Source organism: Hypomesus transpacificus, chromosome 15 (assembly GCF_021917145.1).
Source record: "Hypomesus transpacificus isolate Combined female chromosome 15, fHypTra1, whole genome shotgun sequence".
Lineage (NCBI taxonomy): Eukaryota > Metazoa > Chordata > Actinopteri > Osmeriformes > Osmeridae > Hypomesus > Hypomesus transpacificus.
The window spans coordinates 4,521,868-4,536,804 of NC_061074.1; the positions used below are offsets into that span (position 1 = coordinate 4,521,868).

At 42.0% G+C, this 14,937-nt stretch overlaps 3 protein-coding genes across 10 annotated transcripts in view; 2 read left to right on the top strand and 1 right to left on the bottom strand.

The window, feature by feature from the left end:
* nf1a (neurofibromin 1a) overlaps window positions 1–14,937 on the bottom strand; it is a 51,256-nt gene that overhangs the window by 19,159 nt on the left and 17,160 nt on the right. For 4 of the 7 annotated variants that reach the window (XM_047036658.1, XM_047036656.1, XM_047036655.1 and 1 more), the window contains exons 30-35: window positions 14,131–14,193; window positions 11,971–12,129; window positions 11,783–11,880; window positions 11,342–11,488; window positions 10,589–10,735; window positions 10,365–10,475 (exon numbers count right to left, since the gene is read on the bottom strand). In XM_047036658.1, coding sequence (XP_046892614.1) covers window positions 10,365–10,475; window positions 10,589–10,735; window positions 11,342–11,488; window positions 11,783–11,880; window positions 11,971–12,129; window positions 14,131–14,193 — 725 coding nt within the window. Of the gene's footprint in view, window positions 1–10,364; window positions 10,476–10,588; window positions 10,736–11,341; window positions 11,489–11,780; window positions 11,881–11,970; window positions 12,130–14,130; window positions 14,194–14,937 lie in introns of those variants that run through there. The other 3 variants (XM_047036660.1, XM_047036657.1, XM_047036659.1) reach the window with 2 other exon arrangements.
* Window positions 359–4,666, top strand: LOC124478371 (protein EVI2B). Its single transcript, XM_047036661.1, has 2 exons — window positions 359–635; window positions 1,091–4,666. The coding sequence occupies exon 2, from the start codon at window positions 1,118–1,120 to the stop codon at window positions 2,507–2,509; it is 1,392 nt and encodes a 463-aa protein (XP_046892617.1). The 5' UTR covers window positions 359–635; window positions 1,091–1,117; the 3' UTR covers window positions 2,510–4,666.
* On the top strand, window positions 5,977–10,318 carry omgb (oligodendrocyte myelin glycoprotein b). Of its 2 annotated transcripts, XM_047036662.1 has the most exons (4): window positions 5,977–6,203; window positions 6,428–6,519; window positions 7,744–7,959; window positions 8,128–10,318. In XM_047036662.1, exons 2-4 carry the CDS (start codon window positions 6,506–6,508, stop codon window positions 9,110–9,112), a joined length of 1,215 nt encoding a protein of 404 aa, XP_046892618.1. In that variant the 5' UTR covers window positions 5,977–6,203; window positions 6,428–6,505; the 3' UTR covers window positions 9,113–10,318. The 2 variants fall into 2 exon arrangements, with proteins under 2 accessions (XP_046892618.1, XP_046892619.1); XM_047036663.1 differs by lacking the exon at window positions 6,428–6,519.

A 14,937-nucleotide genomic window follows, 5' to 3' on the forward strand; every position in this document is an offset into this window, starting at 1 on the left:
TCTTAGCTGAGATTTTGAATTCTCTCTGCATAAAAGTTGTTCTTTTTAACACCAAATTCCAAATAAATTGCTGTTTTGTGTAATATGAATGGTTTTCTTATTTCAAATTGATGGGAGTAAAAAATTTGCCACAATTCCTTTTACAACATTATTTAAAACAGTGCAGTATGAAACAGGTAGCCTGGGAAAAAATATGCTTTAAATTAATTGTACAGATAGTTTTAACAAAATCAAGTATATCCCCTTTAATGGCCTCCTATGATAGCATTGAGTGTTTTAATATAGTAAATTAAAGAATGTCAGTGTCGTAGCTGTATTACTAATATTATTACAGCCTCAGGCATTATTTAATATAGTTAATTAGCAAAGTATGGGCGCTATAATGTATATGTATAATAACTTTAGGTTAGGACAATAACAAAAGACTGCAAAGATCAAACCAAAAACTGATAACCAAGTCTGAAGTTTAGGGTTTCTTTTTTCCGGTTTCATGACGTTTCATGAAGTTTCACAACTGTTACTTCCTGTGAGCAACAGTGGGTTCCTTATTCTGACAGACTCGGGGCCCTATGCCTAATTTAACTGCTGCTTTCAGAACAGTGAGCACAACTATGACGGTGGTAAAACCAGTTTAGGTAAGTTCAATTTATATTCCTAATACACTACCCTTCTAACGTTTGCAAGTATGTGGTTACGGTAACCTTTCCTTTGTATGATGGCCATGATATACCGGTGGACTCAGTGGTAATGATAATTGTAAGACAATGTGTGTATGAACAATGTAAAGCTCTTTAAAAGTGAGGAAAGTATTTTTTTAAGTGTGAGCAATTTTATTGAATTAAAAATGAACCCAAAATGGCATAACTGACTTGTGAAGTAGACCAGCTTGAAAGTAAAACATGTTGGTATGGGCACAAATGATGTAGAGGAACAAAAAGGAAATCAAGCCTTTGTATTTCACAGCAATGCCATTTTGCTCAAACTTCCTTGAGCTTAAACATTTCTAGATCAACTAGCATGCTGAAACAGAGACATCACTCACGAATGCCAAAATTTCACCAAACATTTCCTGTCTTTCTCAATCACCCAGACACATCATAATTCTGAGAAGACAACAATGGAAGGATTGCACTTAGCCTTTGTTCTGGTTCTGTGGATGCTGCCCCTGGGATTGAATGCCACTGTGACACCTGAACAGCTCACCCACTCCACCAGTTCAAGGAATGATGAAGTCATTTTAACTGACCAGACCAAATCCTTTACACTGGACCAACAAAACCACACCCTGAAATCCAGCCAAAACCCTGAAGCTACAATAGAACTGTCAACTCAAACTTGGATCTCTGACAACCATTCAAGGCCACTCATTCAAACCAGACCAGGAACAACCATTCCAGGGATGGAATCATACTTCAACATCTCCACAAAGACAATCCAACCCAACACAACCAAAGACCAATCAGGAGTGACATCAGTTGTGGTTGTGCGAGGACAAGACTTGAAGAGAGATTCAAGTACAACAGCCACTGAAGATCCTTTCTCATACACCCCATCACAAGTTTCAATCCTGGAAATGACGACCACCTCGACAAAATCCATTGATGAACAACCAACAGACCAGCCTGCTGCTACAACCTCAGACTCGACTGACCCTGGTTCAACCGTCATGTCTGAAACAAACCCTACAACACCAACCACAGTGAGTAAGGCTGTTGACATGACTACCAGCACCAAGGGCCTCATCACTCAAGTGGTCAACACTGATATGACAGTAATTGTTTCCACTACCACTGCAGTCACAACAAAAAGAGAACCAATTGATCGACCAACAAAGGCAACAAATCAGAAAAAACCCAAAGAGGCGGGTAAGCATGGCACAGTGGTGGCGGTACTGATCGGGGGATCAATAATAATTATGATGCTCGGTTTTGTCGTAATTTTCATAAGGAAACGAAGGCGACAGAGAAAACAGATGATGAACACAGAATGGGCTGGCCCCTCCCCTTTTCTGGACGGTGTAGTTGATGATGACGACAACGGACAAGTCCACTTAAGAGGATCACAGCGTATTTCTTTAGCGGGATTCCTGCCTCAGAGGTTGTCCACGAGGCTGTCTTTGCTTCGGGAGAAAAATACAGACTACAACATGGAGGATATTCCACAAAGTACATTTGGAAGGGAGTTAAGTGCTGGACAGGTGGAACCAAGCAATGAGACCAATTTGGGAGCAAAAGAAATCAAGGATCAGGAATCTCCAATTTCAATCTCTCCAACGATCCCATCAACCGACCATGATAGTGATCCCAAGACACCTGCTACCACTGAAGACACAGCCTCAAATTCAGACCACTTAGTTGTTCACCCTCTTTCACCACCTAAAGACTCTCTACCTTTGATGGACGTTGACCTGAGTCCCCATCCTGATGCCATCCCCAGTGTACCAAACACGGCTGGTGCCATTGTTCCCCCTGCTCCCCCTTTACTCATGTCCACATATGAACTATCATGACAAAAAATGATGGCGTTGTCTCCGTGGTGTCTATGCTTTTCCCTGTAGCCACAGTCATGCACCTGAATCAGCATCTGTTTGCTTTGTCTAAAAGTGAGACTTATTTTCAAGTAGTAGTTAAGAAGTGCATTTATTGAGAACAAGAAAATGTCTACTGAGATAGGGCTGTCTATTGTTTTAGCAACAGGACCAAATTTGAATTCACTGCATACAGGCCTTAGTGATGTGCCTTTAAAAATATTTCAAGTTTCTGAGAACTGAAAACAGGAAGGCAACACACAGCAGATGGAAATTACAATTGTTCTCTTCTGCCAAGAAACCACAATATATGACCTGAAGAACTGCAACCAAATACAATTTTCTCCAACAAAAGAGAAATATTGACATATTTACACAAAACAGATGTACTGAAATACCAAGTGGGGTTTATGTGTTACACTGCTTTATGCTAAGCCTGGAACATTCTGTAAAAAACCTCTGTTGCACAGGTTCAGACCACAATTCATTCCTGGTGGATGGTGATTGTCAAACGCCACTGCCTCCCTCCCTCCTCCAGCCCCGAAGACCAGCTACCAAACCACAGCACCTGCTTTATCCTCCTCTATAAAGTCTGTCACCCGGAAGATACAGCAGCTATCAATTCAGAGCTCTGTCACTCTCTTCCCCTCTTCACACTAAGAGAAAAATGTACAGACAAGAAAATTAGGAACAGAAAAATGACTTGAGAGCTTGTGTTGTTTCTTGTTTTTGTGAGTGTCTGTGCTTGTATCTAAGTAAATGAGTGAATGAGAAAGGGCAGACGATAGAAGCTAATTATAAAACCACACAAGTATTTTCAGTTTAGACAACGTCTGTCACATCTGACTTTTTAAATCTGAACAATGCATTGACTGCACTCCATTCTATTCATTCAAACAAAGATGATGTAGTTAATGAGCTAGAGCGTAGTGGTATGACTAACCCAACATTTAACTTTGTTCCGATGTAGGGGTTAGTCACTTTAAGAAAAAGGTGTGAATGACTATTTCCTTCCAGAAAACGAACAGTTTATGAAAACAACATTTACATTTCAAACAACTGTGCCAGGGGATTATTCATCTATTCATATCTGTATCTCAATCGGAAGTAGAACGCTGATATAGGTTTGGCAACAGTAACTCTTCAAGCACCAGTAACTCTTCTAGCCCTTTCCTCTACTAGCAAAGCTGCCTGGTGTTTCCATGCAGCTGCACACTTTTGATTGGTGTTGCTTCCTCCTTTATGAGTTCCCTTTCTGAACAGATGTGCGTGAATGGACCACCAAGGTCTACTTTGTAATCTAGTCTGGCCATAACTGAACCATTTAGCCTCCTGCAGTAGCAGCAAAACCAGCAGACTGACTCCCTCACATGCAATGCATGGCCTCAGGTAACAAAATGATGACTCGTCTCACCGCAAGCTGGTCGGTGGTCCAACACAACTATCCTGTGTGTGTTTGTGATTCCATGAGGGAAACAAGCACACCTACACAAAGATACATTTATGAGAGACAGGACTGTAAGGTTGGGTGGACTGTACCCTTTGGTCTGGGTGAAGTGAAACAAGGAGCATTGCAGAGCAGAAGGGGGAGCGAAGTAGACATTTGAGTCACAAGACATTCACCATTAGCGTAGTCTTAGATATCTGGCACTGTGTCAAAGAGTGGCCCTGACAGTAAACCTTTTTCTGCGAGGGCCAGATTATTTTTCCTTTCTTTAATGTGGGGCTGGGTCGGTCTGTAACAGAAAATGACATGGGCTGGAGCAAGGCCATAACCATGGAGTCAACATTGGGGGGGAAGAAATCTGATGGGGAGTCTGAGGGTCCTGCCCTGAGAACTTTTTTAATTTTTCAAAATTAATTTATTATTATATTTGGTTGACTGTCGTAGTGGAGCACATCATATTTTATTTATATTTTTATATCAATATATTGAGGGGAGGGGGGGACCCGATTTGAATATGGGAGGGGGATTATGATTACAGCCCTGAGCCGGAGTGACTACCAGTATTATTGTGGAGATTTTATTATGATTTTAAATGTATCCATTATGCTAGATTAGTTTATTATTTTGTTATGCACCGTACATCCGTGCATATCAAGGGATATATAGCCTATTAAAAGAGCATTATTACTATCGTAATGACTTTTTTTCATATTCATTGCTATTGAAATCAAAACATTTACTTGCTTATGGATATTAATCAGTGTAAACTTTTTTTAAATAACAATTTAAAAAGTCTCTGGCATTGTTCAAAGGGCCGGTCCAAATGCGTTGGCGGGCCATATTTGGTCCGCGGGTCGTAGTTTGGGGACCCCTGCTCTAAATTGTCCCTTTGTGTTACGACTGGATAATTCTGTACCTGTCTTTTGTATTTATGCTATTATTAACCTGTTATATATTGATATAAATTAACAGATACGTAACCGATACGTACTGGGATCAATAAAGTTGTATTGTTTCAATGTTGTATATTTCTTAGGCAAAGGTATGACCATTACGAGGGCACAGTCATCATAAAACACAGGCCACTGGGCACAGGACAGTGATTCCCCAGCATCTTTCTAACTCCTGGCTCAGCACATTTGACCAGAGCGCAGTTTTTATTACAGACTGGCAAGAGGGTTCCTGCAGATGGAGACTTCAGACGCAGACGGCAGACTTCCCCTCAAAGATAAAGCGACACGCTATGCTAGCCATGCTAATGTTCCTAAACGGAGGGAAAGAGGGATGTTAAAACGAAAGTTGAACTGACAACGGTAGTAACTACCGTTCTGTATAAATGAGAGGAATGGAAATGGTGTGATGGCTATTAGTGCGGCAGTAAATGGGACACAAATTAAGAGTTGAGACATCATTAAATAAAAGCGTTTTAAAATAAACGTCTCAATGTAACAGCATGTTTTGATGTACAGGGAGGGTGTGGTGGCATCAAGAATCATATAATATATAACATCTGAACAAATGTGGCTGTGTAAACTTGCATAGTGACTATGAGCGTAGTCTGCAGTTGCAGGTGTCGGATGTAAGACAGCTCCCCTGTTAAGAGGGGTGGGGGCAGTGTTTGCCTGTGTGTGCGCATGTGACAGAGGGGAGAGACTGTTCGTGCCTACTGATTCAGAACAATGTCACCCAGCCGGGTAGTATCAGCTGCAGAGTGGCTGCCTGTACCTAAACGCTTATATACTGGGTACAAGGGTGTGTGCGTGTCTTTGTTCGTAGAGGTTTAAAATAATGTTAAAATGTCCCCATATAAGTCTCCACTGAACCATGAGGACAGAGAGTGTGTAAGAGTGAAAGGCTGGATAGGTAGAAAGACTTCCTTTTGTAGAGTGCACGGATCCTGATGTTAAAAAGATTGGAGTCAGCAGCAGCTTTCCTCCTCCCTACCCTCGCCCCCCCCTCCTCCTCCTCCCCCCACCCCATCAGCAGCAGAGTGGGCCGTCTCTGTGCTGCATTTATCCCTCCACTCCTCCCTCCCTCTTCAGCTCCTAGACGTTCCTTCCCCCCCATGCAGTGCGCGTCAGGAGCCTGCAGAGGAGCGTTGTGGAGGAGGCTGGCGTTATTGAGGGCACCTCGCTCTGCCATGCCAGGACGAAGCCGGCAGGACGGCTGAGAGAGAGAGAGAGGCTGGCTGCACAACCCAGCACCAACACAGAACTAGCCCCGAGCGAGGTGAGAAAGGGGGGGGGACAAGGGGGAAGGACAAAGAAACACCTTTGATAGAAGAGAAGACGACCGAAAACGAACTGAAAGGACAGGATACAGAGTGACAGATATTGAGCCAGCCTACAAATCAAAAAGGAAAAAAAAGAGAAAAGGAATTCTAGTAAGAGAAAGTAATGAGGACAGATAAAAACCTGACATTTAACTATCCAATCATTTTCTCTGCTACGCAGCTTGAGAGAACAGCCAGAAAGGAAAACAAAGGTGAATAGAGAGAAAGGACAGGAGCATAGAGATGACTTTCTGAAGACATGGAAAGGATCAGGTGAGTGATATACAGTTCGGCATGGAAAGAAAAACAGTGAGGAAGGCACTCTCGTGCCAACACATGCGCACATGCATACACACATTTACAGAGCTGTGATTAGTATTACCACTTAGTCCAGTAGACTGCAGTAGGATGTGTCTACGCCAGGCTATGCCTGTTTATTACTCATCTCCAGAACAAGAAACCAGCATGAGCAGCCATTACCATGTTCAATTTGACATGTCATATGTACCCCATAAACAAATCAAATGTATTTTTTTATGTTTTGTACATTTCATACCTTGTGCATTTTGGTAAAGTATGTGATCCCGATGAGATTAAATTACAGTGTGATATGACCTGAAGAAGTTTCTAGAAAACTATGAATGTAACTTGCGACAGAGGTATCTCACAACAAACTATCCTGTGCTCCCCCTCACATGCTGCATCCAGCATTACAAGACAGTCATTTGACTGTGTTTGTGTGTGTACCACCCTAAATTTATTCAGCCGGCGCCCACTGCAGTATTTCCGAGCTCTCCAACTCTCTGGCAGGAGCTCACAGTCTGACTAGGACTCTTGTCAACTGCATCAGAGCCATTAAAACAGATTGGTCTGATCCTAACCTAAAGCACTTAGCATAGTACAAATTGTTCAATTGTCAACAGTAGCTGCAAATTATGTGGGAGGAAAGAAGAGGAAGGAAGAACAGAGGAGGTGTTCATGTACCAGGGTTGATATATTTTGTTCTTAAAGATTGATGGACTGATCCTAGCTCTTCCTAGATTCGAACGGGTGACGCACACGCAGTACTAAAAGACCATTTCAGTCTTCGGCAGCCACAGGATTGATTAACCAAGTGTTTTTCTGCTGTGCCTGGGTGCTCACACAAACATTATTTTCACAAGGATGAGAAAATGTTTAAATCAGCATAAATATTTGTTTGAATCAAAGAGATTTTACTCTCTTTTTACCACACGCAATGTCCTTATATCATTGATCTAGTCCCATGTGTGCATTTTTTTTTTTAGCTATGCAATGCTATTATGTCATAAATCTTTACGTTTATTGTGCCCAAAGTTAACCTCAGTCAGGTAATGGCTTCTTACAGGTTGTCACTGCATTTCTTGCCTTTTGGACCGATACATTTTTTTCTGGAACAACCATCATCATGATCTGTATCTGTACACCCCCAAAGCTTCCAACAAGCTCCAGCATCTTTCACTTTCTTTATCATTGCAGAGCCCTCGCCATGCCCCCCCTCAACTGTGCCCCACTGGCTGGCCTGCTCCTGCTGATTCTTTCTGGGTTCCTAGGGGGCTGGGTCCTGTCCATCTGCCCCTCTGTGTGCTCCTGCAGCCGGGGACACCGTGTGGTGGACTGCTCCTTCCGAGGTCTGACCCAGCTTCCTCCCGGTCTGCAGCACAACATCCGCTTCCTCAACCTCTCCCACAACAGGTACAATTCCATCAGCATGGACCCGCAGATATGCTAACCTTGAGATGGAGAAGGCCTGTGGGCTCGGGAGGAGAGTGCACCATTCTTGGGTAGCTGATAACATTTGAACTACTTATTGTGTAAATGACATCCAATTAATACAAAAAAGTAATTATACTTTCCAAACAGCCTACCCGGTCTTGGGGACCAATTAAGCCACTATGCCCACCTTCGTACCCTGGATGTGTCCTACAATCAAATGGGCCGCCTGCCCTCCTCCCTGCCTCGGGCCCTTTGGGACATCCGCGCAGCAGGGAACCAGCTCCGATCCCTTGAAAAGAATGACACCGCCTACCACTGGAACCTGAGGGTTCTGGATCTGTCTGCCAACGAGTTGGAAAGGGTGGTCTTCATCAACAACACCCTGCCAAGTCTTCACGCGCTCAACTTGAGTCACAATCGGTTTTGGACAGTCCCCACAAATATGCCTCACAATCTGGAGAGTGTGGATTTGTCCCACAACTACCTGGTTCAGATCTTGCCGGGCTCGTTGGACCGTTTGCCCAGGTTGAGCCGGTTCTACCTGCATGCCAACCGCTTCTCCTGGGTGGCAGAGGGGGTTTTGGATCGGCTAATTGGCCTTGAGTTGCTGACACTAGGGGATAATCCTTGGGCTTGTGAGGAAGAGGAGAACATTACTAAGCTCTTGGGCTGGGCTGAGCACACCCGTGCCATTGTTTTGGGCTGTCCTTGCTACACTAGGCCGACCTGCGGACAGGCCCACATGGTGACTCCCGGGGGGGAGTGGCACTTTGCCTCTTACACGGAGCCCCCTTTGGGAGCTGATGTGCGGGATTTCAGCCGCGATGATTCCCCTGTCAGGGCTGCAGTGGTCACCTCTGGGTACCTGGCCAAGTCGGCGCTGTTAGAAACTGGAATGTTTGGGGGGGGGAGAGGGGGCGCAAACGGTTCAGGGGACCAGACGTTGGATTGGACTTCAACATCTTCCTATTGGGTCTCCACACGCACAAGCACAACAGGGCGCCCACGTTCTGCCACCAAAAAGTCAAACATGGGAAGCGCTAGGAGTGAAGGATTTGGACTACATTACCAGATTCCACGTTTGGTAACCTTCAACCTTTTACTTGCAGTGGCTGCCTTGAAAGCCGTCTAACTCATCTTTAACAGGATTGCAACTGATGCATTTTGGAAACAGGAAAGCAAATGAAGACCTATGGGGGGAACGAGTTGTAACGCTATGACATTTTATATTAAAAAACTGACTGTTACTGCCTAAGATGAATATCATCATGTGTTTTCTCTACCATCTTCCTACAAAGAAGCCGTTCCACTCCAATTTAAAACTTGAGTATGCCGTCAAACTATGTCCTTCAAATTCCTACAAAAATATTTAGGTGAATGTACTGTAGCTATTCAAAATCATGACAGATACTACTCAAAAGCGCTACTGTTGGTGTGGCTAAATGAATGCTCAACTCTGTATAGCTGATGCTTGTCATGTGACAGATGCTACTGCATTTTATGGTTTATATGAGATAAAGAAAAAAACATCAACATCTGGACAGCATTTCTGTGTGGTTTGGTTGGAGTTTCTTATTTGCGGAGACTTCTTGACAAAGACGCTTATCTAGATGAGATCATAAGCCATTTTCTTGGCCTTTGCTTTCATAGATACAAACACACACAACTACTTGTTATGCACTAATGTAAATTTAGGGCCAATGTCGATAATTCCTTCTAATCTTTACAGCCTAGACCATTAACATAGACGGAGAGAAGACACTTGAACTAAGAGGCTTTGATAAGTTGCCAGGGGTGAGGGGGGGATATTTATATTAAACCTATACATATCTTCGTTGATAACACAAGTCTTAGACATGTTGATTCAGTTTTGAAAGTGTTTTTTTTTGCCTGTGGTAACTCAAGTCTTTTAAGCAATATCGATGTATAAAACTGCTCTGCATAAAGCCAAAAACCATAAAAAGAGGATGTGAAAAGGCTTGCAGAAATTTAAATTGAGAGACATCTACTCACATACATGCTATCGAGGGGAAAGCTCTCTCAACCTAATGAGGACAAAAAAGGGACAGTACCCTTAAGCCCAATGAAGACTTTGGTTTGAATATCTTCTCATTTTATAATGAATCATTTGTTATGCAATTATTATTTGCACAATTCTTTCATGAATAAAAAAAAATAAATGTCCTGCGCTCCCAAAATGTTTGAAGAAGCTAAAGTGAACAGTTGAGAACTTTTATCTTGCAGCAACTTTATTATTGTTTAAAAATACAAAAGATCAACATCCATTTCAGTATCATAGAGTTAGCAGCAAGTTGTCCCATCAATTGGGTCCTACAGAAACACAATAATTCAATAGAAAGTAAAAAACCTGTGTCAGGTTTTACCTGCGAGCAACGTAGTAGAAGACAGGGTTGCCAGTCTTGGAGGTGCCAGCTTGGTAGAAGATGTTAAGGGTCTTTAAGGCCTTGAACTCCTCTTTCTCATGCACCTGGTGCCTAGGAAAATGAGCCACAATATAAAGCACTTTTAATAATCTGCACATGCACCAACAGATAGTATTTTGACCAACAGTCCACATCATGGGGTTAAGGGTATAACAAATATTAACCTTGTCATGAACTCCTCAAACTTGGAGCTGGTGAGGTTAAGACTAGACCAATGAGTGTCATCTACCGGCTTGTGCTCAGGAGGACCCAGGTAAGCAAGGAGGGTGGCCATTTTGTCAAAAGGTCGCCTGCCTACTGCCTTGTGGTCTCTGTAAGGAAAAGTGAAGAGACAATCAAAATAATTTACAAAACAACTATGAAGATATATGGCTAGGTAGCTTCACAATTTAAAATAGTTTGTTTCCATGAACACAATTTTCATTTTTGAAGTGTAATTTAACGTTACATGAGTACGTTATTTTTCAGACAATTTGATTTGATCTGCTGCTGTGTCAGTTTCAGATATAATTTATTAAAACCAGGTCCACACTTATCTAGTCTACAGTTGTGAGGGCAAGAGAGAGATACAGAAAGTACAAAACTCATATATTTGACTCGTTAAATCAGTTTACAATCCACATTTTAACATTCTTTCAAAAACATAAAATATCGTTATAGTTCTTAGTACAGTAAGTTAGACCTGACGATAGCCTCAGGGTAATTACAATATCTTAAGAATAGTAAAAAAAGCATTTCATTTTGTTAGTATTTTGCCAGCTGAGACAAATACAAGGAAACACCAATAAGATGCGGATGTGTTGAGATGATGGGAAATTATTTTAATATCTTAGTGGCTCGTGATTTGTCAGATGTTAGTCAAAGTCATTAGTGTGCACACACGTTTAACTTACATGTGCTAATTAACTTGTACTGACCTGTTGCTGGATAGATACTGGCCTATCCTCTCCTGATTATTCCACAGTAGACGGTGTAAGGCCAGTACATTGCCATCACTGATGAAAGACAGGCTGTGGTTTACTGAGTCACTTGGCGGAGAATCAGATGCGATGTCCAAAAAAAACCTTTATGATAATATGGGTGAAAAGTGTAAATGTTCAAGATTGACAACATGGCTTGTTTCCCATCTAGATTGAAACCACCTGCTCAATTCATAAACTGAGATTCCACAAGCCCTGTATAACACATTATAAAACTAAGGCAATTATCAGCAATATTTTCAAAGCTAATTTGAAGTACAGTTTCAACAGCACATCCTTGAAGCTTTCAACAAGCTTTTTTTCATAATGAATGATTATTTAGCCACAACTTAAATGTCTTAAATGTCTTTGCTAAAAACAAAAATATTGATGGTTTACCGACTAGCTGCATCAAAGTTGCTTTTCACAAAGTCATTAAAAGGCCTCATGTGCTCTTCCTTGGTGAATAGGACATGGTTGGCAATACTCTGCAGAATCTGGAAGAGAGACGGAGAGCAAGCTTTAAAACATAAGGAAACATAAATTGGGATGTCTGTAGTGTCATGCATAGAAACACTGAAGTGCACCTTAGACATGAGCTTGAGGCCTCTCTCTATCCTGGGCAAGGGCTTCTTGTCCAGGATGCCCGCCTCGTAGGGTGACACAATGGCGGGGTTGATGAAACGCAGGAACATGGCACTGCCTACTGCACCAATGCTGTTCTGGGGGAAGCGCTGGCTAACCACCTGGATAGTGTTTTAGGTGTGTGGGGGTGGAAGAAGGCGGGAGGAGAGTGTATCAGCCATTTTGGTTGGGCTCAAAAACAAACATGAGGGGCCAGATCTCTTACAAAAGCCTTATGTTAAAGACAGCAAGAGCACAACAAAGATTGAATTTGAGAACAGCCAGAGAGAGAGAGCGCATGAGAGTGCGCGCAAGAGAGAGGCAGACCGACATTAACAGAGAATAGACAATACTTCCTCAAACAGGAAAGTGAGGATTTAAGAAAATGTACAGGATGCCAGAAGGGAAGGAGAGAGTACTTTTCGTTATATTCAGAACAATGGTCAAGAAAATGTGCATTGGGGGGGGTCAAATCATGACAGCAAACGGTCAAGAATAAATACAGTGAAATGTGAAGCCATGACTTGGAGAGCTTTGCAGCAAAATGAACCAACATGGCTACCATCTATACACGTACATAGCTAACGTTAAATAGGAAAAGGCAAGTTTGTTTGCGTGTATAGACACATACTACAAATAGCAAATTCAGTCCACAAAACTGGTTCAGCAACCAAACTACCACTAACATGCTTTACTTACACAAGGTCATACACCCCTCTATACACAAACACAGTCATGTTCAGTATAACTTTAAAACCAGTGGTGTGACGGCATTTGCAATCCAGGAATATGGCCACACCATGTCTAATCCCCATGGCCTCAAAAACAGTTCAAACATGCACCCCTTGAAGGCGAAGAGAAAACCAAAAGATCAACATAGCCAAGTAAAGGAGTTAGATGTATAATCTGTAGAAGTGGGATTATACAGAAGCCCCTGTCAGTTCAGTCATCTTAAAATATTATTGTGAGGAACTCCCTACTTCTCAAGTAGAAACCAGAATAGGCCAAGACAGCCTTATTCTTTTTATTACCTTCAATAAAAATTATGATATAACTGTTCCTTGCATCGTATATAACGACCCAATTACTTTTATCTTGTGTAAGGTATGCAAATACTGTACGTAGCTAGTCACTGTCATATACACGATGATGTGTCATACAATAACACTACCACAGGATATAACACGGTGAATGTGCTCAATTGTGTGTACTGCTGTAAAATGCAAGACCTGAGGGCAGAAAAAGAAATCAATTTATGAGCAAGCTGTTAATGGTCATGACAGAAAACGTTGTGTGTGTGTGCGAGAGTGAGTAAGACACAGTGAGGGACCCCCTGGGGAACTTGCAGCAGGCACCAGGAGCACAGGCTACAAACTAGAAATAGTTAATAACTCTAAAACGGTCAATAATCTTATACGTTTATATGTTCCTGTCCCTTTAGTTTAGCACATGATGCATTGTAGCAATGCAGGGGAGACAAGTTGCTCAAGCGCACCATTGCAAACTGGTCCCACCTGGGAGTCATCTGTTGGCTACTGATGCCCACTGCAGAAAAGTTCAACCTCTTTTCAGTATGTATTTCCTCCCTAACCACCATGCTCCCACAACAATACCAGTTCCCTTTGGGAGACATCAGGGCATTTTATCCACATCGCTATGACTGATTGTGTCTGATTTCCCCACTTCAAGTCTATTTAATGTCATTTGGTTGCCAAGGTGTTGTCTTTTTTTTCAAAAACTGAAGGGGAGCACAGAATCATTCAGATGTGGATCAAACGTTGGTAACAAATTCACTCCTGGGGTGCATACAAGACAACTAGAGAGACAGAGACCGCAACAGAGAGCCACTGGTTTATTGGGTTTTGTTAATAGAAAATGGAAGCAACTTGGCATTGATATTAGTACGATGATATCAAGAAAATATCGATACACAGACTTGATGTGGGGGAGAAAGTTTTGGGCAAATTAAAAAGTCAGCACCAAATTAAACCATTCAAATAATGAAAAAACAAATGAATAGTTTACTGCAAAAAAAAAAAAAAAAAACTTTTTTTTTTTTTTTGCTTTAGATAAAAATAAAATTAAAAAAAGTGTCTGAGGGGAAAAAGGTGCTCTGAACTTACTGCTTTTTTGTTTTCCTTTTTCTCTTTTACTGTGGCTTTAGTCAGTAGAGAGTGGCAAGTAGCCTACAGGACAGAGATTAGCATAAACATGGTCACAGTGCCAGCTACACACACAACGACATAAAGGGCATATGACAGCATAACCGTATCCACTGCACAGCATGGCGTGCACACGCGTGGCGAGAAGGAAACTAGGCAAAAGCACCTTACTGCACTGTCAGTCTGTGTCCATCTGTGCACTTGACTTAAGCAGAGTGTGTTAATATGCCTTATGATCATCTACAGTGTTTGATATACAGTGCCCTCCAAAAGTATTGGAACAGTGAGGCGAATTCCTGTATTTTTGCTGTAGACTGAAAACATTTGGGCTTGACATCAAATAATGAACGTGAGACCAGAGATCAACGTTTCAGCTTTTATTTCCAGGTATTTACATCAGGATCTGATGCACAACTAAGAAAATATCACATTTTGTTTGAATCCACCCATTTGTCATGTGATCAAAAGTATTGGAACAGATATACTTAAAACATATTTAAGTGAATAAGACTTAATATTTAGTTGCAAATCCTTTGCTTTCAATAACTGCAGCAAGTCTGTGACCCATTGACGTCACCAAACTTTTGCATTCTTCCTTTTTGATGCTTTCCCAGGCTTTCACTGCAGCCTCTTTCAGTTGTTGTTTGTTTTGTGGGGTTCCTCCCTTCAGTCTCCTCTTAAGCAGGTAAAATGCATGCTCTATAGGGTTTAAGTCTGGAGATTGACTTGGCCAGTCTAATACCTTCCATTTCTTGCCCCTGATGAACT

What these genes read in the sequence shown, in the direction of transcription:
- omgb (XM_047036662.1), top strand. An exon ending in CTCAACCTCTCCCACAACAG is followed by an intron (nt 7,960 to 8,127) that starts GTACAATTCCAT and finishes CTTTCCAAACAG; the next exon opens with CCTACCCGGTCTTGGGGACC.
- LOC124478371 (XM_047036661.1), top strand. Translation starts at nt 1,118, where the DNA reads ATGGAAGGATTGCACTTAGCCTTTGTTCTGGTTCTGTGGATGCTGCCC.